The 26910-nt window shown below is 40.0% G+C and overlaps 1 protein-coding gene across 1 annotated transcript in view; it reads right to left on the bottom strand.

The window, feature by feature from the left end:
* Positions 1-1171: 1171 nt before the first annotated feature.
* Positions 1172-26910, bottom strand: part of LOC134317758 (fibrinogen C domain-containing protein 1-like) — a 179927-nt gene continuing 154188 nt past the window's right edge. The window contains exons 6-7 of the mRNA XM_062998481.1: positions 15977-16156; positions 1172-1700 (exon numbers count right to left, since the gene is read on the bottom strand). Of these exons, the coding sequence (XP_062854551.1) occupies positions 1438-1700; positions 15977-16156 (443 nt within the window). The 3' untranslated portion in view covers positions 1172-1437. The remainder of the gene's footprint in view (positions 1701-15976; positions 16157-26910) is intronic.

Genomic DNA, 26910 nt, shown 5'->3' on the forward strand with positions numbered 1-26910 from the left:
AATTGTGATAACTAGACAACTGGGTCAGAGCATCTCCAAAACTGCAGCTCTTGTGGAGTGTTCCCGCTCTGCAGTGATCAGTATCTATCAAAAGTGGTCCAAGGAAGGAACAGTGGTCATGGGTGGCTAAGGCTCACTGATGCACGTGGGGAGCAAAGGCTGGCCTATCCAACAGACGAGCTACTGTAGCTCAAATTGCTGAAGTTTGTTTGTTTGTTTATTAAGATTTTAACATCATGTTTGACACTTTGGTTACATTCATGACAGGAACGGTAGTTACTCATCACACAAGGTTTATGAGGTCACACAAGGTTATATCAAACACAGTCCTGGACAATTTAGTATCTCCAATTCACCTCACTTGCATGTCTTTGGGCTGTGGGAGGAAACCGGAGCACCCAGAGTAAACCCACACAGACACAGGAAGAACATGCTAACTCCACACAGAAAGGACCCGGACTGCTCCACCTGGGGATCGAACCCAGGACCTTCTTGCTGTGAGGCGACAGTGCTCAGGGCTCAGGGTCAGGGCTGTTTTGGCAGCAAATGGGGGACCCACACAAAATTGTTCATTAATTACCAAAGTGTATGATGAAAGAGCCTTTCCACAAACAGCAGTACAGTACCTCTGTTCCACTGGTAAAACCCAAGTAACTGCTTTGTTTTATGGCACAAACATTTGGAATGGCAGGCCAACGCTATGCCTATGTTTTTTTGCTTTTTACACACTGGCACAGTCATGCTGGTACAGAAGAGGGCTTTTCCTATTACATTGGCACAAAGTTAAAAGCACATAATTTAGTTACATTTACAGTTACATTTTCATTTTGAGCATTTAGCAGACGCTTGTATCCAAAGTGACTAACAGTACTGTGACAGTATGTTGTCTAAGCCATTGAGGGTTAAGGACCTTGCTCAAGGGCCCAACAGTGGCAACCTGGCAGTGGTGGGGGGTCTTGTACCAGCGACCTTTCGATTACTAGTCCAGTACCTTACCTGCTAGGCTACAGCTGCCCATATATTTATATGGGGTGGCCAAATAAAGTACAGATATTTCGCAAAATGTAACTAAGTGAAACTTTAAAAAAAAAAACTGTTTTGATTCCTGACAACCACAGATCTTTTATGGACAAAAATAATAAAAAATAACACAAAATGGAATTCCACAAATAGTCATTTTTATTTTATTAACAATAAAATTTAGGACATAAATAACTTTATCATTTCATATTTATATTTAAAGAACTAACCAGCTAAAGTAGAACCCAATGTGTTTCAGCACTAATACTACACTATGATTGAATGGTGGAATGATGAAAAGGATCTAGAAACAAAACCACGCTAAACAGAAGGTGCATAAATTATTTTAGAGTTTTCCATAATTCTGTAGTTAGCATCTCAAATGTTTAGCTTCAGTTCAGTTCCTTGGCACTCTGCTTATTCATTTTCCTCACATTTGTGTCTGATCTTCATCTCTGTAAACTTGAGCGAGTACTGCAATCCTGTCCAGGAATACCATTCTATACCATCAGCGTAGGATGAGTGTTGGCCTCGCAGGTACTGTCCGTTCAGGTTGGACATGTGGCAGTTCCGGTACCACCAGGCTCCGTGGTAGAAGGTCGCACAGTTGTTGTCAGAGTGGTCGTTGTCCTTGTCCTTCGTGGTAAACTTCATGCCATTGTGCTTCAGCAATGAGTCACCTGAAACATAAGAAGAATGCCTTTATTTGTCATATATACATATACAGATGTACAGTACAATGAAATTCTTTCATCACATATTCCAGCTTGTTTGGAAGCTGGGGTCAGAGCGCAGGGTCAGCCATTATATGGCGCCGCTGGAGCAAAGAGGGTTAAGGGCCCAACAGTGGCTGCATGGCAGAGCTGGGAACCTTTCAGTTGATAGCCCAAAGCCCTACCAACTAGGCTACCACTGTCCCCACCCCCTTTTCGTGTCTACACTGATACCCTCTCTTCTAGGAAAGCTTTATACAGAATTTTAGAGTATGTCCATAGAAATTCATGCTTATTCAGTAAAAAGAGCATTTGTAAGGTCGTCACCTAATCTTGCACAAGAAGGCCTGGCTCACAATCAGCATTTTAATTTATCCCAAAGGTATTTAGTGAGGTTAAGGTCAGGACTCACTGCAGCTCTTTTATAAATATCTTGCCAAATCAACACAAGTCTTGCAAATCAACACAAAAATGCACCTTTTTTTAGTTACAACCAGCTCATCTGGTTGTCCTGTCATAAAGATACAAATCTTAACATTTTAAATAAGCTAAGCTCTCCATGAAAAAGACAAAGGAACTGTGTTAAAAAATAACATGTAAACGGCACTGTCACTTATTCTTAACTAACATTACAGCACATTCATAACACCCTATGCTATGACAAATACATATGTCATTTATACAACCCTCAAATCAGAACAAGTTGGGACAGTGTGGAAAATGCAGTGTTCCTTACATTTAGTTTGACTTTTATTTAATTGCAGACAGTTGGAACCCAGGATATTTAATGTTTTATCTGCTCAACTTAATTTCATTTGTTAATATACATCCATTCCTGAATTTTAGGCCTGCAACACATTTCAAAAAAAATTTGGGACGGGGGCAATTTAGGGCTAGTAATTAGGTAAAAAAAAAAACTAAACAAAACTAAACAATAGCTGATATAACCACATGTGCAAGGGATTACTGTATTGTAGTGCTTGACAAAGGTTTGCCAGAGTTACATGCACAAATGCCACTTAAAACTTTACTGTGCAAAAAAGAAGCTTCGACTTCTCTGGGCTCGGAGACATCTAGGATGGACCATCACACAGTGGAAATGTGTATTGTGGTCAGATGGATCAGCATTCCAGGTCATTTTAGAAAAAAATGGATGCTGTGTGCTCTGAAACAAAGACGAAAAGGACCATCCAGACTGTTATCAGCAACAAGTCCGAAAACCAGGGTCTGTCATGGTATGGGGTCGTGTCAGGGCCCTTGGCAAAGGTCATTTACACTTCTGTGATGGCAGCATTAATGTAGAAAAGTACATTGAGATCTTAGAACAACATATGCTGCCTTCAAGACGTCATTTTTTTCCAGAGACGTCCATGCATTTTTCAACAAGACAATGCAAAACCACATGCTGCGCACATTACAAAGGCATGACTGTGGAAAAAGAGGGTACAGGTACTGGACTGACCTGCCTGCAGTACTGGCAGTACGACCCCGTACTGTTGCACATCTTAAGACATGTTTGCAGAAAGAATGGGACAAAATAAAACCTGAAACATTAAATCACTTGGTATCCTCGGTCCCAAAACGCTTTTTAAGTGTGGTGAAAAGGAATGACAACATTCCAAAGTGGTAAATGCTTTACTGTCCCAACTTTTTTTGGAATGTGTTGCAGGCCTAAAATGCAGGAATGTATGTTTATTAATAAATAACATGAAGTTGATCAGACAAAACATGAAATATCTCAGGTTCATCCAGTCTGTAGTCAAATAAAAGACAAAATAAATGTAAGAAACTGTGTTTTTTTATTATTTGCATTTTCCATACTGTCCCAACTTATTTTTGATTTGGGGTTGTATTAGTGTACAGCATATCACATTAATACCATGGAGGCATTTCTTAATATTGCTTTCATCTTCCTCATGTAAGAAGTGTGCAAAGAGGCCACTTAGCATCCACTGCTTTCTCTAAGAAAGAGAAAATAACTCCTAGGAGTAAGCTCAAATGTATCTGTGAGTTAGGCATTAGACAGACCTTCCAGCACCACTGATCACCAACTTCAGAGTCATCCCCTGGCTGATGTCATGTCAATCTTAGTCAGTCTCCACCGTAACAAGACCAAGAAGAACTTCTAATACTTTGTTTGAGATCAAATGGACTTTCATCAGTCTGGATCTCCAGCAGCTCAAGTCTTTTCTCTTACTGATCTGACAACCAGTGCACAACGTGAGTTAATAAGTCATTACCTGTAGTCCACAAGTAAGTAGACTTTACAGACTCCAGGGCAGAATGGATTGCGTCAGGGCTAAACCTGTTATCTATCCTAGAAACAGTGCACCTGAGTCATAAGACTTCACAAACAATTACTGGACTTATCTAATGCCAAGTCAAAGCCCAAGTGATACAAGAGGTGTGAAGAGTCACTGTGATCTTCAGACAAACCAACAACACCGAGGACACCACTGATCGTGTTTAATTCACAACCCACAAAATTAATGGAATGTAATTATTAAGCCTACTCTACAAATATATAAATAAACCACCGTCAACATTTAAGGAAATAATATGGTCAGGGTGGCACTTGGTCAGATCTTACCTAAATCGTTGGGTGCAATGCAGTAACACACTCCAGTCCACTACCAATACATCATGATGCCTCAGCCACCCCCACTCCTCCCCGACATAGCTAATCAGTCTGTATGTAGACGCCCGACTACTGGGGATTTGTACTCGTTTAGCGTAATAAGCGCTTGAGCGCTCAATCAGAAGATTTGCCTACACCATAGCATTCAGTGTATTTAAGTACATTCTGCTAGCCAAGCTAGCCAAATAATTTTCCATTGATTTTTCCATTAAAAAATGTCCACCCTTATATATTCCAGTATGTATTTTACTCTGCTTCTCTTTAATTATTTGTCAAACATGACATTAAAATCCTAACAAACAAACAAACTTTAATTATTATTACATGTTGTGTAGGTTTTACTTATGTGTATTTTTCTCTTGTGATAAAGGACTTCTACAAACTACTAAATTAGTTACATTTAAGTATTTAAATTACTGCATTATAGGGAGGCACTGTGGCTCGGTGGGTAGCACTGTCGCCTCACAGCAAGAAGGTCCTAGGTTCGATCCCGAGGCGCGGCTGTCCGGGTCCTTTCTGTGCGGAGTTTGCATGTTCTCTCTGTGTTTGCGTGGGTTTCCTCCAGAAGCTCCGGTTTCCTCCCACAGTCCAAAAAACATGCAGTCAGGTTAATTGGAGACACTGAATTGCCCTATAGGTTAACGGGTGAGTGTGTGTGTGTGTGTATAAGTGTGTCTGCCCTGCGATGCCCCGTCCAGGGTATTACTGTGTGCCTTGCGCCCATTGAAAAGGGGCGACCCTGATTGGATAAGTGGTTAAGAAAGTGAGTGAGTGAGATTTGCATAGTGCCTGAATTTAATAAATTATTATTATTATAATCAGTTGTTGTTGTTTTGTTGTTGTTGTTGTTGTTATTATAAATATTTTCTAGTATTAGCCTTATTATTATTTTATATATTTTATGCGTTTTTCTCCCAATTTAGCGTAGTCAATTTGTCTTCCGCTGCTGCATCTGGGATCCCTGATATTTTGCAGTTGAGGTGGGTATATTGCCCACACAGCCCTTAATGGAACCCTTTTCCACCCATGCATTCTGCACAGGCGACTCTATCCGCCAATCAGTGCCCTTACACAGCATTTGAAGACCTGAGTTTTGAACCGAGGAGTTCAGAATCTCGGTGCTGGTGTGCTAGCGGAATATCCCGCTGTGCCATTTTTTTTTATTTTTGTTATTATTATTTAATCATTTCTAATATTTACCCTGCAGTTACTAGTGGTGACATTATATAAGGAAACATTTATATTCATATCTCAGTGAAAGATACAACACAAACTATGAATCGTCCAGTCTATCAAACATACTCTGCACACACTTGTGCTCTACTGGATTTAGATTTGATGACAGTATACAGTAATTAAGTATGCTATTTTTTTTAACGATATTGTCTACAGTGTGATAAAGATTAATTGGCAAAACATATTATTGTGATCACCCAGCTCTGAAAAATTATCCACCAGAAAGTCACTCATTCATATCAGAAAAGAATGCAATGGTATTAGTGCATCCCTACAAGAAATTATGTAGGCAGCAAAATGCGTGTAACAGAATTGCTATGTCTCATTACATTTTATTATACAAATAAATGAACCAAAATCTTCTACTAATTTACTAGCAGAAAATCTGTCGAGTGTAATTTGTCAAATTATATCCAATTCACATACATTTATTGTACATCGTCTTGTAAAATGTAGCTAATTGTCATGAATCCAGCCTCTCTGTACTCCTGGAGCTGCCGTCTAACATGTATGTGCCACGCCCTGTCTCTGGAAGGACATGGTTGGGGTGGTTTTGTTTATAGTTTCAGGTTGATGCCTACGTGTGAAACTATTATTATTGGACAAGAGAGTTAATGATCCACAGCTGAACCTCATTGCATTGTATATAAGGAACATGTGGCGGCTCATTTGGTGGAGGTTATTTTAATAGTTACTTTGTTTGTGAGGTTGTTGGTTATATTGTTTGGTTATGGTCTGGACTATTGCTGTGAGTTTCAGCAATAGTCCAGCAGTGAGTTTCACTGTTTCACGTCATAGCCTAGTTCATGCTTAGCTTAGTTATTGTGTTAGCGTGCAAGGTGTAGCTTAGCTTAGGGTTTAGGATAGTTTTTTCATGTGTGTTCAGGTTAGAATTTAGCACAGCGGTTAACAAAATTCATGTGTTTGTGCGTCTTGTCTATTGTAATGATAAACTTGTACCATTGCATGCATCAACCCTCATCTCCAGTCGTGATTTAACAAATGCAAATAAAAATGTATTCTAAATTACCAGCATATTGTGAATAATTTGATTAGAGAAAAGCACTCCACATCCTACAACAAGGCAGGAAACAAAAGCAGTGGAAACGTTTATAATAATAAGTTTGATTTACATATTGTGTTTCACAGACACAAGGTTGCTGTACTTGAATAGGTGGCATATTGGGATTATGTATGGGAGGGTACACTGAGTATACAGTACAGACTGGTTTTGAGTTTAGACTGAAATAAGGTCAGCCTTGCGCCTTCCCTGAGGTGTTGTAGTGCATTCCATTGTCTTGGGGCTACGCCGTTAAAGGATGTGGCTTTAAGTGTACAGAGTTTTGTCATAAGTATGGTAAGCAGGCCAGTATCTGAGGATCTAGGGGAATGTGTATATGGGAGAGAATTTAAGAGAGGTGCAAGTTCATTACATGGCTTGTATATGAGGGTGAGAATTTTGAACTGAATACGAGCAGAGACGGAACCAGTGCAGCTGTTGAAATACTGTAGAGATGTTCTACTTTGTGCAAGCAGTTTAGCAGCATGGTTTTGAGGGTACTACGTAGAATTGTGCAGTGGCACACAGAGTAGTTTAAGAATAGGGGTAACACTTGCAAGAGGTAATGAACAGACTTTAAGTGATGGTACTGGTGCTGGGTCAAAAGCACTGGTGGAAGTGCCGTATTCCATGATTCACTTTTCAGTGAGAGGTGAGAGGTTGGGGATGGAAGAGCTTACTGTTTTTTAAATGTTTCTCCTGTATGTGTCAAAGTACAATGTGTATTTTTAAAACTAATAAATGTTTCATTTAAAGCTTTGTGATTAAAAAAATTTTTTTTTTTAAACAACCCCAAATCAGAAACAGTTGGGACGGCATGGAAAAAGCAAATAAAAAAAATAAATAAAAAAACAGTGAAAACATTTTTCCTTTCAAAATTCTCTACTGGGGACAGGTGAGGACTGCAGGGAGGCCAGTTCAGTACCCATACCCTCTTCTTCCGCAGCCATGCCTTTGTATTGTGTGCAGCATGTGGTTTTGCATTGTCTTGTTGAAAAATGCATGGACGTCCGTGGAAAAGATGACGTCTTGAAAACAGCATATGTTGCTCTAAGATCTCAATGTACATTTCTGCATTAATGCTGCCATCACAGAAGTGTTAATTACCTTTGCCAAGGGCACTGACACAACCTCATACCATGACAGACCCTGGTTTTTGGACTTGTTGCTGACTTGTTGCCTCATACCATGACAGACCCTGGTTTTTGGACTTGTTGCTGATAACAGTCTGAATGGTCCTTTTCGTCTTTGGTCTGGAGCACACTGTGTGATGGTCCATCCTAGATACCTCTGAGCCCCGAGAAGTCGACATCGCTTCTGGACATGGTTATCATAAGGCTCCTTTTTTGCACAGTAAAGTTTTAAGTGGCATTTGTGCATGTAACTCTGTATTGTAGTGCTTGACAAAGGTTTGCCAAAGTAATCCCTCACCCATGTGGTTATATCTGGATGCTGCTTTTGTACCAAACTATGATTACAATCACCTGTTGACATCACCTGTTAGGAATCACATCATTATTTAGTTTTTTCCCCTCATTACTAGCCCTAAATTGCCCCTGTCCCAACTTTCTTTGGAATGTGTTACAGGCCTGAAGGTTTATTAATAAATGAAATGAAATTGAGCAGACAAAACATGAAATAGCTTGGGTTCAAACTGTCTGCAATGAAATAAAAGTCAAAGTAACTTTTTCTGATTCGGGGTTGTTCTTAATATATTGTGTAATGCATTTTTCTTACAGTTGGTTTTAGTTCATCATTAATCTGAATTGCTTGACAATACTTTTTTAATGAACTTTGGAGTTTATCTCTCTCGAGACCGTTGCCACCCCCACCCGCTTAACTTTTTAGCCAGACAAGTCTTATAAGCATTTTTAATTGGTAAATTCTGCTACTGCTATTGGTAAATTTCCTGTCACAATGTAATTATTAGTTCTTCTGTCTTTTATATACATTCAGTTGTTTTATTTGCATATGGTAATTTAATAGTCAGTAATGCCCAGGAACATTCCTTGGAGAGATAAAGCCTGCAGTATTATATTTGATGCACATTTTAGTAGTCAGGTTTTTTTCCCCCTTTCCCATGACGGGTCTCACTGGGTACAGAAATACTGGGTGCAAGGCAGTGTATATGAACACACCGATAACATAACAGACCGCTGTGCCACCTGTGCACCATTTTATTATTGTTTAATGAAGAAAATATAGCATTATGAAACAACAACGAAAGTAAACATTGACTGTAACTGACTTAAGCACCTCTTTAATAAATAATGAGCATTACTGCCACCATGTCTGACTCCAGACAGATACAGTATAAGTATCTGGCAGTACTAAGAGCCTTTTTGTATCGTCCAATGTGAATTATGTAGGCCAAATGGTGAACCAGATTTTCTGTATAGTCGCTCAAGTCTTCTGACAACAGCTTTCATGTGTAAGCTCAGTGGTATACATTGGAGTGGCATGGGTAGCTGGGACATCTCTAATTATCTGAGGGGCATAAATATCCAGAGTACCAGTGCAGTGGTCTTCATGCACTCTTTCAAAACAGGAAAGTCAAGGGTAAGATACACCCAGAAGGGAGCCAGATGGTTCAATAATGTTAAGGCCAGTAGTAAAGACAATATCTAATAAGTGCCTGTGAGTGTGAGTGGGAAAATTGAAATGCTGATTAATGACCAAGGTTTGCTACCAGCCATTAAGTAAATGTTATGTACTTTTGTCAGCCTGTAATACAAATAATTGATCAGGGTGTACAATAAAGCCATAACAAAGACAATGTGTGTTCTTAAATTAGTTTGTGTTCTGTTTTTTTCTCATGTACTTGACTTTAGAGTAAACATTGATTCAATGTGAATTTTTAAGACATAAACCTAGTTTATTTATTTATTATAAAAAAATGTATGATAAGCAGTCTTTACATTTTAATGATTTGTGCAGATGTTCTGTAAATTTAGCCACAAAAATCAGGACTGTCATGGCATATACATTCCTTACATGGAATGTTTAATTTATGTATATCCTGGTTTAAAAGTAGCTGTTCAGAAACATTTTCTTGTGTCCTTTTAATACAACATGATAAACTGTATATCTAGTGCAAGTAATGATGCAGAGTGTAATCTATTCTAAACTAATCACAGCTCTCAGAATCAGGCTTCACTTCAGCACCATGGATCTCCCTGGAACAAAGGAGATCCTGCTAATATAGTTATGTCTAATCATACAGCAGAGTTACACCTCATAAATCCTGATCATGTGCCTTGAAAATTCATCAGTGTGCTTTGTGAAGTGATAAATGATCAAAATGATTGTGCCAGTAAAACAAGTGGATGTTCTCTTCAAAAGGATTCTATTAACACCTGAGGAGAATGATTCAGTATTACTTATCATTTGACATCAATAATAAAATCTGTTTTACATATATATTTTTAAACTTTACCTAGCACTTGTACAGTTTTTTTTTAATCCAATAAGCGTATGGACCTACGCTTAGGAGAAGCCAATAGGTCAAGGACCACATCTCATAAAAGTTTGGTGTCATTAAGTGTGGACAAATCATAAGCAATTAAGACAAGCATTATGTGTCTTAACAGCATTTCCTCTTTTAATAACTGGAGACTTCCTATTATATCCACTTTAAATTGGCCATGACTGTGAACGGGAAGGATAGATGGGGCTTTACCTAGCACAGGTTTTTTTTCATCCAATGGGCTTACGGACCTATGCTTAGAAGAAGCCAATAGGTCAAGGAGCACATCTGGAGACTTCCTATTATATCCACTTTAAATTGGCCATGACTGAATGGGAAGGATAGATGGGGCTTTACCTAGCACAGGTTTTTTTTCATCCAATGGGCTTACGGACCTATGCTTAGGAGAAGTCAATAGGTCAAGGATCACATCTTTTATAAAATTTGGTGTCATTAAGTGTGTACAAGTCATTAGCAATTAAGACAAGCATTATGTGTCTGTGTTATCAGTTTTCAATTAATCGTAACCCATTTCCTCCTTTTACTAACTGGAGACTTTCTATTATCTTCTTCTTCTTCTTTTCCTTGGCCTTTATCTCGTTCGGTTGCGGGGTCGCTCTTCGGCGGATCATGATCCGCGCATCGATTTGGCACAATTTTTTACACCGGATGCCCTTCCTGACACAACCCTCCCTATTTTATCCGGGCTTGGGACCGGCACTACAATGCACTGGTTTGTGCATCTAGCGGCTAGGTATCTATAGGACAATTCAGTGTTTCCAATTAGCCTGGTGGCATGTTTTTGGACTGTGGGAGGAAACCGGAGTACCCGGAGGAAACCCACGCGGACACGGGGAGAACATGCAAACTCCGCACAGAAAGGACCCGGACCGTCCCACCTGGGGATCGAACCCAGGACCTTCTTGTTGTGAGGCGACAGTGCTACCCACTAAGCCACCGTGCTGCCCAGGACACTTTCTATTATATCCATTTCAAATTGGCCATGACTGTAAACAGGAAGGATAGATGGGGCTTCACCTTCCTGCGGCTGCAATGGTATGTCCTACTGTCTGGTTGAGGCCCTGGCTTGAGTGGATAAGGAATACAGAGAAAGAAGAATCATCCTTGTACGTGCTGTGACTCTATTAACCTGGCACAAGGGCATTGTGCAGCAGGCAGAGGTCACCAGAGTGCACAAAGAAATTAAGCCTACTGGGTGTAAAAAGGAAAAATAAAACATAACACCAGACAAATATGTAGACATGAGTTGAAAGAAAATGACTGAAGTGTTTGGTCAATTGATGCATTTTATAAGTTCATGTTTCTAAACATAAGAAACATGAACTTATTAAATGAGAAGTGGAATTTTGGTAGAATAAGTCTTTAAAGTCTCCATAAGCCACTTGGCTCTGGTCTCAAACCCTCAGCCTTCTGTCATGACTTTCAATTTCCATTTCAGTGATGGCTGGGCTCTGTAGAGCTGCTTTCCATTTGTCTGACATGCTATTATGTAAGTTGTCGAGGACGCAGAACTTTGCACCCAGTGTAACCTCAGTCTGCCTTTCAGAAAAAAATAAAATCATATGATTGTGTTTTTCCTTTTACTCACAGAGCCTTTGGGTACCAGTGAAAATAACTGTAGTAAGTTATGCACTTATGGTAAGGGTTTAAATCCACAACCGAGTGATATAAAAGTGGAGGCCACAAAGGGTATCCAACTGCATGTGTCAATGGGAATTTGGGTATTATTTGGGTGGTGGATCATTCTCAGCACTGCAGTGACAATGACATGGTGGTGGTGTGTTAGTGTGTGTTGTGCTGGTATGAGTGGATAAGACACAGCAATGCTGATGAGTTTTTAAACACCTCACTGTCACTGCTGGACTGAGAATAGTCCACCAACCAAAAATATATAGAGACAGCGCCCCGTGGGCAGTGTCCTGTGACCACCGATGAAGGTCTAGAAGATGACCAACTCAAACAGCATCAATAGATGAGCGATCGTCTCTTACTTCACATCTACAAGGTGAACCAACTAGGTAGAAGTGTCTAACAGAGTGGACAGTGAGTGGACACGGTATTTAAAAACTCAAGCAGCACTGGTGTGTCTTATCCACTCATACCAGCACAACACACACTAACACGCCACCACCATGTCAGTGTCACTGCAGTGCTGAGAATCATTTACCACCCAAATAATACCTGCTCTGTGGTGGTCCTGGAAGAGTCCTGACCATTGAAGAACAGAATGAAAGGGGGCTAACAAAGCATGCAGAGCAACAGATGGACTACAGTCAGTAATTGTAGAACTACAAAGTGCTTCTATATGGTAAGTGGAGCTGATAAAATAGTCAATGAGTGTAGAAACAAGGAGGTGATTTTAATGTTATGGCTGATCAGTGTATATAACCACCTAACAATTGATGTATCTCAAACACACCTCAATAACAATTAACGATTGTTTTTAGTGATGTTGAGTAGAAGAGTCAGTGTTAGCAACAGTTTGGGAAAAAAATTAATTAGCCATGTTGCTAAGTAGTAATTTTATTTTATATACTTTTATACACCTGTTTGCAATGAATGCGGCTGAAATGTCTATACGCCATTATTAACAGGGACAGTAGTAGCCTAGTGGGTAGAGCTTTGGGCTATAAGCTGATTGGCTGAGAGTTCGAATCCCCGCTCTGCCTTGCAAGGCCCTTAATACTCTCTGCTCCAGGGGTGTTGTACAATGGCTGACCCTGCACTCTTCCAAACAAGCTGGGATATACGAAGAAAGAATTTCATTGTACTGTATATGTTTATATGACAAATAAAGGCATTTATTCTATTCTATTAACAGGGGTTATAGTTTTTTTGCCCCGTAAAAGTTTTACATTTATTCTTATGTATTTATTAAATAGCAATATGTATTGCAGGCATTGACATACAAAAGTTGTTAATAGTGTTAATGATTATGGTGTTCATATTTTATTTTATTCAGTTATTATTATGTGCCATTTTAAAATAAAAAGGTAAAGTATCTTTCTTTATGCCTAAATGACTTATTAAATGGCCACTACTTATAAAGAACACCTTTAATTTTACCTGTAGGAAAATTAATATACTATAAATATGTAAATTGGAAATAACTGGTTTAGTTCATTATTCCCTAACTAATTCAACATTAGTCCAAAGACTTTAAATACATGAACTGCTATTCCAAATTAATTCCAAATATTACACAGATTTAATTCAATTCAATAGTAAAAACCCCTTTGGCAACAGTGCTATGTTTCTCAATGTTCTTATCAGATTTCCTGTCCCTGCACCTTTTTCTTGTTCTTCTTTAATTGTGTTCCTCTGTTGTGCTCACCTGTGTTCTATTGTTCCTGAGTATTTTTTGTTTCAGTACTTAGTTGCATTATCTTGTATATACATTGATCTTTTTTAAGTATCCAATTTATCACGTTAATGATTAAATTAATAAATTTTAGATTAAGACGGCTGTGAAAAAGGACTGGCTTAAAAGAAAAGGATTAAGCATTGAGGCAAAACTACCTGTGTTTTGAGCACACCATAAATCAACCTCAATAATCAGTGATAAAGTGAGGACTGATGAGAACCGACGTCTGATTAAAAACACTAAGAAACAGTGCAGTATGGATGTTTTAATGCAGAAATCTGAAGGCAAGCCGGGTAATTAGAGAGCAGCGGAAGCAGCTTTTTCTTCCCGACTTATGTAAATAGGAGTGTTTGTTTATGCCACCCATAATAAGTGAAGGGTCTGATTTATTGGAGTGCCACAGATGTTTTGTGATGCCTCATTATCGTCACCCTTTTCAGTGGTATGAAGGTCATTTCAGTGAGTTTAGCCCTGTGAGGGGGCCAGAGGCAAAAAATAGGAACAAGGGACAGACTAACTACAGAGACCCAATTAATGTTTAAAAAATATATATTATTTCATTGCAGGATGAACCTGAGTTATTTCATGTTTTATCTAGTCAACTTCATTTCATTTATTAATAAACATCCATTCCTGCATTTCAGGCCTGCAACACATTCCAAAAAAAGTTGGGACAGTAAAGCGTTTACCACTTTGTAATGTTGCCATTCCTTTACACCACACTTAAAAGACGTTTTGGAACTGAGGATACCAAGTGATTTAGTGTTTCAGCTTTTATTTTGTCTCTTCCTGCAAACACGTCTTAAGATGTGCAACAGTACTGGGTCATCATTGTCGCATTTTTCATTTCAAAATTCTCCACACATTCTTTATTGGGGACAAGTCAGGACTGCAGGCCGGCCAGTTCAGTACCCGTACCCTCTTCTTCCGCAGCCATGTCTTTGTAATGTGTGCAGCATGTGGTTTGCATTGTCTTGTTGAAATATGCATGAAGGTTCCTTGGAAAAGATGACGTCTTAAAGGCAGCACATGTTACTCTAAGATCTACTCTAAGATGTAATTTTCTAAATCACCTTTGCCAAGGGCACTGACACAGCCCCATACCATGGCAGACTCTGGATGGTACTTTCAGTCTTTGGTCTGGAGCACATGGCGTCCTTTTAAAAAAAAAAAAAAAAAAAAAAAAAAGACCTGGAATGCTGATTCATCTGACCACAATACACGTTTCCACTGTGTGATGGTCCATCCTAGATACTTCTGAGCCCAGAGAAGTCGACACCGCTTCTGAACATGATTAACATAAGGCACAGTAATGCACAGTAATGTTTAAAGTGGCATTTGTGTATGTAACTCTGTATTGTAGTGCTTGATAAAGGTTTGCCAAAGTAATCCCTTGCCAGTGTGGTTATATCAGCTATTGTTGAGTGGCGGTTCTTGATGCAGTGCCGTCTGAAGGATCAAAGATCACAGACGTTCAGCTTAAGTTTGTACCCTTGGTCTTTATGCACTGAAATTCCTCCTGAGTCCTTGAATCGTTTACTGATATTATGCACTGTAGAGGAAGAAAAATCTTTCTTTAAGGAACATTGTTTTTAAAACATTTCAATCATTTTCTCACACATTTGTGGACAAACTGGAGATCCTCTGGCCATCTTTGCTCATTAAAGCCTTACCTGGATGCTGCTTTTGTAGCAAACCATGATTACGTTCACCTGTTGACATCAACTGTTTGGAATCACATCATTATTTATCTTTTTCACCTCATTACTAGCCCTAAATTGCCCCCATCCCATTTTTTTGGGAATGTGTTGCAGGCCTGAAATGCAGGAATGGAGGTATATTAACAAATGAAATGAAGCTGAGCAGATAAAACATGGAATATCTTGGATTCAAACTGTCTGCAATAAGGCAAGAGCTTTTCTGAATTTTCTGTTGTGTGTTTGCCTACATTAATATGCCATTTTGTTAAGATTGTACCCAAAGGTTAAAAATACAAAGTAGTTTAAGTCATGTATGCATGTATGTATGTATGTATGTTTGAAATGCCCATAAAAAAGCCATTTTGTGGAAAGCTGTGTGTGTAATACCACTGTAGCATGTATTTGCATAATGCACTGCTGAAATTAAACCAACATAAAATAATTATGCCACATTCTGTTCTTTCATATGGCAGATTTAGTCACACCTCAAAGATCACTACCACCTCTGTATTACATTTACCAATATACCTGTTTCATCCCTAAACTTGAAATAATCTTATTTGAAACCCTAGCATTTAATATGAATTTCAGTTCCACAGAACAAATGGGCAGTGCACAGTTCTGTAGCACAGGCTTCATAAAGCACTGCAGCTTACTACAACTCTAAAAGGTTTCTCCAAACAGAGCTCCCACTCCCTTACTACAGCACCTGAATAATAAACTCTCAGAATAACGTCAGGAGAAACAGCGTGCCATACCGGCGGTCCCCGAATAGTCTGTGATGCTCAACGGGTAGCCGTCGTCGTCAGGGTCAACGGAGAACAGACCCACTCCAAAAGATCCATACTGAGCAAAGGAAGTGCTGTTCTCAAAGTCCTCCAGGTCGATTCTCAGCTCGTAGTTGGCCTGAATGGTCAGAGCGTGGATCCGCTTCAGACCTGTAAAACAACAGCAAGGTCATGTTGACTGCCGGAAGGCTACATGAAGGATGTTATGTAAGATTGCAAAGTGAAAAGCAGGAGAAGGTACTTTGTGAAATAATGTATGGCCGTGGTATGACAACTATCCCACTACAAAACGTTTACATGTTATGCAAATATGAAAAATAAAGGGTCTTTGATTGAGATGCTTTGGTACGTCATTTTTAAGAGTTTTTAAATACTGTGTCCACTCACTGTCCACTCTATTAGACACTCCTACCTAGTTGGTCCACCTTGTAGACGTAAAGTCAGAGACGACCGCTCATCTATTGCTGCTGTTTGAGTTGGTCATCTTCTAGACCTTCATCAGTAGTCACAGGACGCTGCCCACGGGGCGCTGTTGGCTGGATATTTTTGGCTGGTGGACTATTCTTAGTCCAGCAGTGACAGTGAGGTGTTTAAAAACTCTAGCAGTGCTGCTATGTCTGATCCACTCATACCAGCACAACACACACCAGCACACCACTACCGTGTCAGTGTCACTGCAGTGCTAAGAATGATTCACCATCTAAATAATACCTGCTCTGTGGTGGTCCCGTGGGGGTCCTGGTCATTGAAGAACAGGGTGAAAGCAGCATGTTATGGCTGATCAGTGTATACATCTCTGGGTGTGTGTCCGCCCTTGTTTCCCGGTAGCCCATCCTTTACAGTCATTATGGATGATTAAGGGCAATTACATCTACTTAACTCAGAAACACAACACAGTTCAAAATATATCAGGGTCTATATTTCTTTTCTGAATTATGGTTCCATAGTGAGGCCCAAAATAGTGCAACCACAGAGAGTTCCCAGAAAACTAAAGAATTCTGGCAAGTGTGTGAATAAGCTGGTAAAACGTTTATCAGAAACACAGTTGGGGTTCCCTGGTTAAACAGCCCGTGGTATAATGCACAATGCAAATTGAATTTTGTAGTAATAAAGTGCATTTGAAGCTATTATTTACACTTCACTGTTAGATAAATCTAGGTTTGACAGATGCCAGGAAATTGGAACAGACAGCTACCACATTGTCAGCTGCAAAATTAAGTGGAGGGTTATTAATAGTCTAAGAAGGCTTTTGAACCGTTGTTTTTAGAAAGGAAAAACTATAGTCAAGGCTGTCAAGGCAGAAATATCACTGTCCACAACGTGAGATCCATAAAGATGGTTTGCTTAGTCTTGTGTTTGTCTGGTATCCTGCAAGGTGTCTCAATCTTAACCCAGCACCTTTGGGATGAATATGAGATTTTTTTTCTCTTCCTTTTTGAGTTGTGCCAATTTGGATCTATATCATTTTCTGTGCCCTCTGCAGATCCCTGCTAGTCGTGCAAAATTTACCCTGATCAAAGAGAGCCACAGGGAAGTGCACAACTGGCTCCGCAAGTGTGAAGACATGTCTTTAAACATGCCAGTGGAATATTCCTAATGGGAGTCTTCGTACTTATGGAGAACCACACCACTGTCTCCATTTTCAGTGGCCACCATTGACAGTGTCTCTGCTGAACAGTAGGAGATGCTGTTGATGTTGGCATTTCTTTATCCAGCCTTCCCTCTTTGAGACATGGCCAATTGTGTATATTGAGGCTTGGTTCTTGGCTGTGGTGGGCTAGTGTATTAGAATAAATTCTAAAATGCTGAAACTAGGAGAAGGCCTTATTGTTCAGTTCCATTTACTGACCTCACCCCATGTGTTTATATGCTTGTGTGCACAAATGTTCCAAAACCTAACAGAAAGCCTTTCCAAAAGTGCCAGTCTCATTATGAACTTTCAATAAGTAATCTCTACACAAAAAAAACTCAAATGGCACTACCGGTTTACCTCACTGTTCTAAGTGACCCAGGCAGTTAGGGTGATGCTCACTCTTGTTTAACAGAAAGCCAAGCAGCACTCTAAAGCAGAGTCAGCTCTCTTAAATCAATATCTTTTTAGCAGACTGTATCCATATGTTTCATATTTGAAATTCTCACCTAATAGCATAGAGAGAGTAAAAAGGGTATATGACACAAAAAAAATTCAGTGTTTTGGGGCACATCTGAATTCTTTCTAAGGTTGGACACAAATAGGGAGCATGCTGAAACAGTGGTAGCCTAGTGGTTAGAGCTTCGGGCTATCAGTTGAAACATTGTGACCTCGAATCCCATCCCTGTTATGCAGTTACTGTTGGGCCCTTAAGCAAGCTACCAATGCCAAGCTAGAGGTCCTGCAGGATTGTTTAAATTTGCTTACAAACTTGTAGGCAACATTTGTGCCAGGTATAAACTACGGGTGTGTTTGAAAACCTATTGATCTCTCTACATAGACAGCATTTTACGTCATCCTACACGCGCATCCAAGAAGAAGACTGTTTGAATTCTTAGATGCCTTAAAATGCTGTCTAGTAAGGTACCCTAAATTTGAGCTGTAATTTGACTGAATAAGGAGGGAGAAACCGATGCTTCCTTAACGGTGAAGGCAATCCCAGCATTCAGTGCGGCACAACTTTTCTCACAAAAAAATGACCAATATGGCGGATGGATGTGGAGCAACAAACTTTCAAATGTAAAGAAATTATCATTGATTTTTTAATTTGTATAAATGTACAAATGTCATTTATTTGCAAATTCAGGCTGGTCAGTGACAGTTTAATCATTTTCGGTACATGAAGGGAGATGTTAGTTGACATGCTAGCGCGTTGTGCCACTTCATCCCATTGGTTTGAATAGTATCAGGCTAACTGTGTTAGCTTAGTAAGCAAAAACTGATGTAACCACTGTCAAAGTAGTGCGTAGTGTGAATAACCTGCCTTATAAGTTGATGGCTTATTAGAATCCTCTCTACTTAGGCAGCTGCCTATGTAGGCAGTAGACAGCAAGGCAGCTCACTAGATTTTCGAACAGACCCTGTATGTTCACAGCTACTAGGACACATGCTTATTGGACATTTCATTCCCAAAATATGGGCATTTGCTGTTTTAATTTCACTAAAATGTCTTAAGTAGGGTTGGCGGCAACCTTCTGAACAGACCACTGGAGTTCTATTACAGCAAACCATGTACTTTTTTTTTTTTTTAACTATGTATTATACTTTATAGAGCTGGCTATGTGCACAAGGGGGCAGTCAGACTGGGACAGAAAACGCTCTTTCCAAACTGCTGACACAAAGTTGAAAGCATATACCTTTATATAATTCATTTTATACATGTTATCAATACTGTAGGTGTGGCTGAAAACATGAGGTGTCTACATATTTTTGGTCACACAGGTATATCAAAGCATTCCGTTTTCTCACATCAATTTCTAAACTGTCTGTTTAGGTGTCTCCAGTTGTGCCAGAGAATTTTAGGCCACTCAGGTGGTGCAGCGGTAAACACGCTAGCACACCAGAGCTGGGATTTCGAATACATTGTATCGAGTCTCAGCTCTGCCATCCGCCTGGGCTGGGCGGCCACATGAACACCGATTGACTGATGTTCACAGGGTGGGTAAGCCGGACCAGGGTACCTCATAACTGGTGCGATTACATCCTCTGCTGGCTGATTGATGGTGCCTGCACAGAGTTGGGGAATTATGCTGATCAGGGTGTGGCTTTCCGTGCACAAGGCTGATCCGCATATGAACTCACCTCGTGCAGGTGAAAAAAAGGCAGTCCGTACTGAGTACGTGTCGGAGGGGGCGTGTATCAGTTGCGAAGCTCCTCAGTCAGCGGTGGAGGGTTGTATCGGTGGAGGTGAAGCATAACGCAATCAGGCTATTTGGATACGATTAGATTAGGGGAGAAAATTGGGGGGGAAATTGGAGAAAAAGACACACCCCAGACAGGACACCAATCCTTCTAGTGCTACTCCTGCGAGTCCAGTACCGTAACCACTAGGCTACTTCTGCCCTGGTTAAAGGTGCATAAGCAGTAGACAGACTGTAAATGAGGTCAAACATGGTAACTCATTCATCATTTGAAATGTAAGTTAGAGTAGAATTGGCTAAGACGTGTTATTGACTATAGAACAAGTGGTTACAGTTAACAAACTTAAATGTAAATGGTATAAAAATGGTGTCTGCACAGTGGTGAAGGAGCAGTCAGATAAGATGTCATGACAGTCGAGGTACATATTACTTCTAAGAGAAAAATACAACTGCTTTCATTCTAACAGAAAGAAGACCTGGGTCAAACCTCATTGCTGGTTGCTGCCTGTGAGATTTTCAACTAATTCTCCTTCTTAGCAATAAATTAATGATTTTACTCAGCAGTTACAAATTCCATATACAGAGAGCAAAAGTATCATCAAAAACACAGACCTTGGCAGCTCAGGTGGCGCAGTGGTAAAAACAAACGCTAGAACACCAGAGCTGGGATCTCGAATACATTGTATCGAATCTCAGCTCTGCCATCCAGCTGGGCTGAGTGGCCACATCAACAACGATTGGCCTGTTGTTCATATAGGGGTGAGGTAGTAGTAAGCTGAATAGGGTGTCCTCGTAACTGATGCAGCTACGACCTGTGCTGGCTGATTGATGGCGCCTGCACAGGGGTGGGGAAGGAGTGCGTTGACCAGGGTGTGTCTCTCCGTACACAGGGCTGATCCGCATTAGCACTCGCCTAGTGCAAGTGAAAAGATGCATACGGCTGCTGCCCATGTGTCTGAGGGGGCGTGGGTTAGCTTCATTCTCCTCAAATTAAGTGAAGAGGAAGCATAATGCAAATTCGGCAATTGGACACGCTGAAAGTCAGTAGAAAAAGGGGAGAAAATGCATAAACAAAATACAAAAAAAAAATAAAACAGACCTTGAGATTTTCAAGATTTTGAACAATTCTTGGTATAGCATTGAACCTAATTTAAAACTAGGTGCAGGTGCCTATACTAGCATAAGGAGTGTGAAAGGGGTCTGATGATGATGATGATGCAAATTGCCTTTAGGCTCAGAAGACTTTTTAAATCAAAGTTAATACTTTCTCAGTGTCTCTCTCGCCAGCTGTGAAATTTATACCAGAGGCTCGGGATTGATTTTAAATGAACTCAAAAAGAAGCAGCACTGGAAGAGAGCTTAATAAAATGAGGTCCCAAATAGGTGAAGACAGACAGAGTCAACAATTATAGTTCTCTTATTAAGTTCTGTAGTAGTGAGAGTAATATCAGGTGAAACTAAGTCACAATAATGAGAAATGTGTGTATATCTACTGCCCCGAGGAAGCAGATACACATGGTATGCTAGCATTTAATGGCAAAATCTCCCAAACAAAAACGTTATCCTAATGGACTCTGTGCTCATTAAATGAATGGGTCATTTACAACATGAAGCTATTTTGTCATAGAGATGCATAATGTGCTCTCACTGCCTGTCCAACATGAAGAGGGGTACTGAATCAAAATTAGCAGCTGGCATGCTCTGGTTGTACAAATCTGATGCACCCAAACCTTTTTATTATAAATAAAGTGATGTTAATGATAAAACACCAAGCAATATACAGCCAATTATTAACTGAGTGATTATATAGTCATTTTATTAATTTATTAGAATTTTAACGTCATGTTTTACACACATTTGTTACATTTATGACAGGACAGGCAGTCAAGGGCATTTTTTAAATTCACCTCACTTGATGATTTTGGACTTTGGGAGGAAACCAGAGAGTAATTATACACCGATTAGGCATAACATTATGACCACCTTCCTAATATTGTGTTGGTCCCCCTTTTGCCCTGATCCGTCAAGGCATGAACTCCACTAGACCCCTGAAGTTGTGCTGTGGTATCTGGCACCAAGATCTTAGCAGCAGATCCTTTAACTCCTGTAAAATGTGAGGTAGGGCCTTTATGGATCGGACTTGTTTGTCCAGCACATCACACAGATTCTCGATTGGATTGAGATCTGGGGAATTTGGAGGCCAAGTCAACACCTCATACTCGTTGTCGTGCTCCTCAAACCTTTTCTAAAGCATTTTTGCTTTGTGGCAGGGTGCATTATTCTGCTGAAAGAGGCCACAGCCATCAGGGAATACCGTTTCCATGAAAGTGTGTACATGGCCTGCTACAATGCTTAGGTAGGTGGTACGTGTCAAAGTAACATCCACATGGATGGCAGGACCCAAAGTTTCCCAGAAGAACATTGCCCAAAGCATCACACTGCCTCCCCTGGCTTGCCTTCTTCCCATAGTGCATCCTGGTGCCATGTGTTTCCCAGGTAAGCGACACACATGAATCAACGTGATTTATCAGACCAGGCCACCTTCTTCCATTGCTATGTGGTCCAGTTCCGATGCTCACATGCCCATTGTTGGCGCTTTCAGCAGTGGACAGGGGCCAGCATGGGCACCCTGACTGGTCTGTGGCTATGCAGCCCCATACACAACAAACTGCCTAATATATCCTACCCACTAACAGGTGCCATGATGAAGAGATAATCAGTGTTATTCACTTCACCTGTCAGTGGTCATAATGTTATGCCTCATCGGTGTTTATTAACCCAATTTTTATGCAGGTAGATACATTATGTACCTAAGTCGAGTAGTTGTACAGGCTTGTAATGAGTCATTTTGTACTACATAGCAAAGATCTCCATAACGTAGACATATTTGGATCATGTGACCACTATTTACAATTAATTGCTTACTGGCACTTTTAACAGATATTATCCAGAACAACTTACATTGGGGGTTTTCTTACTGTAAAACAATGTGTATATGTGGCTTGGGAAAACTAAATCAAATCTTTGTAATGACCAAGATCTCAACGCAGGACAAAATTGACCATCTTAAAAGTGTAAACTATACTACATTACCCAGAAAATCAATTTGGTTGGAAAAGTAAGGATACAAAGTACTTTTCCGATGTATTTTATGTGTCTCTTTTACTTTCACTACAGCTTACTTTTAAATACAGCCTTAGTTTTTTAACAATGGGGGCGGCATGGTGGCTCAGTCACCTCACAGCATGAAGATCCTGCACAGCAAGAAGCAGTTCTGAAATGAGACAGTAGGTGAAATGCAAATAAAAAGAAAAAGCAAAGCCCATGTAAGAACAGCGCTCAGTCTGAGGTGGACCGAAGCAAGTTCAAATGTGCTGTGGTCCGATAAATTCACCATTCAAATTGTTTTTGAAAACAATAGACATAATGTGCTCTGGGCCAAAAAGTACCATCCCTATTGTTAATAATGTCTGTCATGGTATGTGGGTGTGTTATTGCCAACTGCAAGGGTAACTTGCACATCTTTGAACCATAACTGCTGAGGGACACATTCACATTTTGGAACAACATATGCTGCCATCTTTTTTGGCTTTGTTTCAGCAAGACAATGCCAAAACACAATGTCCATGTGTTACAACGGCATGGCTTCTCAAGAGGAAGATTTCTGCCTGCACTCCAGACCTGTCTACGATTGAAAATGTGTGGCACTTATAAGGTGCAATATACAACAACACAATTTCTAGACTGGTGTAATAAAAGGCTGAAGTGTAATGCAAAACAAAAATGGGAAAGAAAAACTATTAGTGTCCTCAGTTCTTAGATGATTACATAACATAGTTAAGATGAAAGGTTATGTAACAGTGTTAAATGTGTTATTTTCCAATTTTTTATGTGGTGCAGTCATCAAATTAAGACTGAACAAATACACTGATCAGCCATAACATTAAAACCACCTCCTTGTTTCTACACTTACTGTCCATTTTATCAGCTCCACTTACCATGTAGAAGCACTTTGTAGTTCTACAATTACTGACTGTAGTCCATCTGTTTCTCAATGGTCAGGTCTCAAACCTCCACAGGACCACTACAGAGTAGATATTATTTGGGTGGTGGATCATTCTCAGCACTGCAGTGACACTGACATGGTGGTGGTGTGTGTTGTGCTGGTATGAGTGGATAAGACACAGCAATGCTGATGGAGTTTTATACACCTCACTGTCACTGCTGGACTGAGAATAGTCCACCAACCAAAAATATATCCAGCCAGCAGCGCCCCGTGGGCAGCATCCTATGACCACAGTCTAAAAGATGACCAACTCAAACAGCAGCAATAGATGAGCGATCGTCTCTGACTTTACATCTACAAGGTGGACCAACTAGGTAGGAGTGTCTAATAGAGTGGACAGTGAGTGGACACGGTATTTAAAAACTCCAGCAGCACTGCTGTGTCTGATCCACTCATACCAGCACAACACACACTAACACACCACCACCATGTCAGTGTCACTGCAGTGCTGAGAATGATCCACCACCCGAATAATACCAGCTCTCTGGTGTTCCTGACCATTGAAGAACAGAGTAAAAGCAGGCTTAAAAAAAAAGTCTGCAGAGAAACAGATAGACTACAGTCAGTAATTGTAGAACTACAAAGTAAAATGGACAGTGAGTGTAGAAACAAGGAGGTGGTTTTAATATATTGGCTGATCAGTGTATATGGTTTCATAAACTTCATGCACAGATGCAGTCAGGCTAGAAAAAACTGCCTTGGCAACAAAGTTAAAAACTGTAATTGATTTGTACATGATTTTATTCAATTGCTGCACATAGTAATAGGAAGGTGTCTGTATACTTTTGATTATACAGTTTAAGTGCTGATTATTGCAGGACATTGAAACTTCCTTCAGACATCATAACTGAGCCATGTGCTTCCTAAACACCAAACTTATCCATCAATACAGATTTTATCCAGATTTCTTTAAAGTGGTCTTGAGCAGTCGTGAGCTATTCATAAAAAGTCATGTCCCTCAGGGTCGTCTCTGCATAGATGATTCAGAGCTAATGCTTTAGGCTGTGATTGCTTCCTCAGACGTTCTGCTTTCTTCTCTTATTCCTCTGGGTCTACATAACACCTGACGAAATCAAACACACACCTTTTGGCCCTTAATATTTCCCTCTGCCTTGTTTATGAAGTAAGAAGCTCCCATGAGTTTTTTCCCTTTTATGATTTAATAAATCAGAGCTGATTTTTTTCATTAAATTAAATGACCTTATGAGTTTAGCCTTGTAGTCCTTCTCAAAATGAGCAGTGCATCTCAAAAATCTATAAATCATTACAGGATCATGTCTTTTCATCACAAACTTAAGTTAAAAACAAAATATAAAAGCCATGTTAAAATACTCTCTTATAATATTTTACACATTAAAAAGTATATGACCCAAACAATGTGGACAGCACTCCTTATTAGTGAGTTTATTTAAAAGCCTATGGATTTAATAAAGGTGTCCAGCAAGCTCACAGTCATATTTTTTAAATTCTATTTATTTTTAGTTATTTCAATTTGTTTACTTATGTATATCAATGTAAATCTGTCATGGGCTGGGTAGCACTGTCGCCTTACAGCAAGAAGGTCCGGGTCCTTTCTGTGTGGAGTTTGCATGTTCTTCCCGTGTCTGCATGGGTTTCATTCCACAGTCCAAGACCATGCAAGTGAGGTGAATTAGAGATACAAAATTGTCCATGACTGTGTTTGACATTAATGATTTAAACTGATGAATATTGTGTAGCCAGTAATTATCTGTTTTGTCGTGAATGTAACCAAAGTGTGTAAAACATGAATAAACATACACCGATTAAGCATAACATTATGACCACCTTCCTAATATTGTGTTGGTCCCACTTTTGCTGCCCCATACGCAACAAACTGCGATGCACTGTGTATTCTGACACCTTTCTATCAGAACCAGCATTAACTTCTTCAGCTATTTGAGCTATTCGTCTGTTGGATCGGACCACATGGGCCAGCCTTCGCTCCCCCACGTGCATCAATGAGCCTTGGCCGCCCATGACCCTGTCACCGGTTTACCACTGTTCCGTCCTTGGACCACTTTTGATAGATACTGACCACTGCAGACTGGGAACACCCCACAAGAGCTGCAGTTTTGGAGATGTTCTGACCCAGCCGTCTAGCCATCACAATTTGACCCTTGTCAAACTCGCTCAAATCCTTATGCTTGCCCATTTTTCCTGCTTCTAACACATCAACTTAAAATAAAATGTTAACTTGCTGCCTAATATATCCCACCCACAGGTGCCATGATAAAGAGATAATCAGTGTTATTCACTTTGCCTGTCAGTGGTCATAATGTTATGACTTTTACTGTGACTGAAAAGCTAAAAATCCTTCTTTGACCTGTGTGGCTTAATTGTAAGAGCCATGCTGTTGGTAACAGCAGTGCCTGAGTCCTGGGGGTTTGAATTGAAGGCAGAAAGCACATGGTGTTACGTATCAGTGCACCCCTTGTCCTGGTCTCAAGCATGTTAAATTAAATGAGTTGCATCTGGATAGGCACCCGGTATAATAACTGCCAAAAATAAAATATGCAAACCAACAATACAATGTGGCGACCCCCTTTTGGAAGCAGCCAAAATGAATAATTCGTCATTTAATTATGTAGCATTTTCTGAAAATCTGTGGTGTTTTTGGCATGTTCTTCTAAATCCTGGTTGGAATTATGACTGGGAGTATAACTGGTGATCTGTAGCCTGTGTCTGTAGAAAAGGGGCAATATGACTTTACCCATTAAAAAGCACATAAGAATGATTTTCTCATGATCTAAGATATCTCAAAATGTCACTTCATATTGGGAGGAAATATCTTTATAGTCAGATGTACTCCAAGGACCCCCCAGTATTGCTGTATTAGGCAGCACATGGTGCAGACACAAGCTGAAGTATTGTGTCTCAAACTGCACACTGCTTAGTATACAGTTAAATCGTGACCTCAAGGGTACACTTAAAATAATGACCTCACTATTGATACAGATGTGGCTGACTATGAGCTAGTTGGACTAGT

The sequence above is a fragment of the Trichomycterus rosablanca genome, chromosome 7, assembly GCF_030014385.1.
Source record: "Trichomycterus rosablanca isolate fTriRos1 chromosome 7, fTriRos1.hap1, whole genome shotgun sequence".
NCBI classification, from domain to species: domain Eukaryota; kingdom Metazoa; phylum Chordata; class Actinopteri; order Siluriformes; family Trichomycteridae; genus Trichomycterus; species Trichomycterus rosablanca.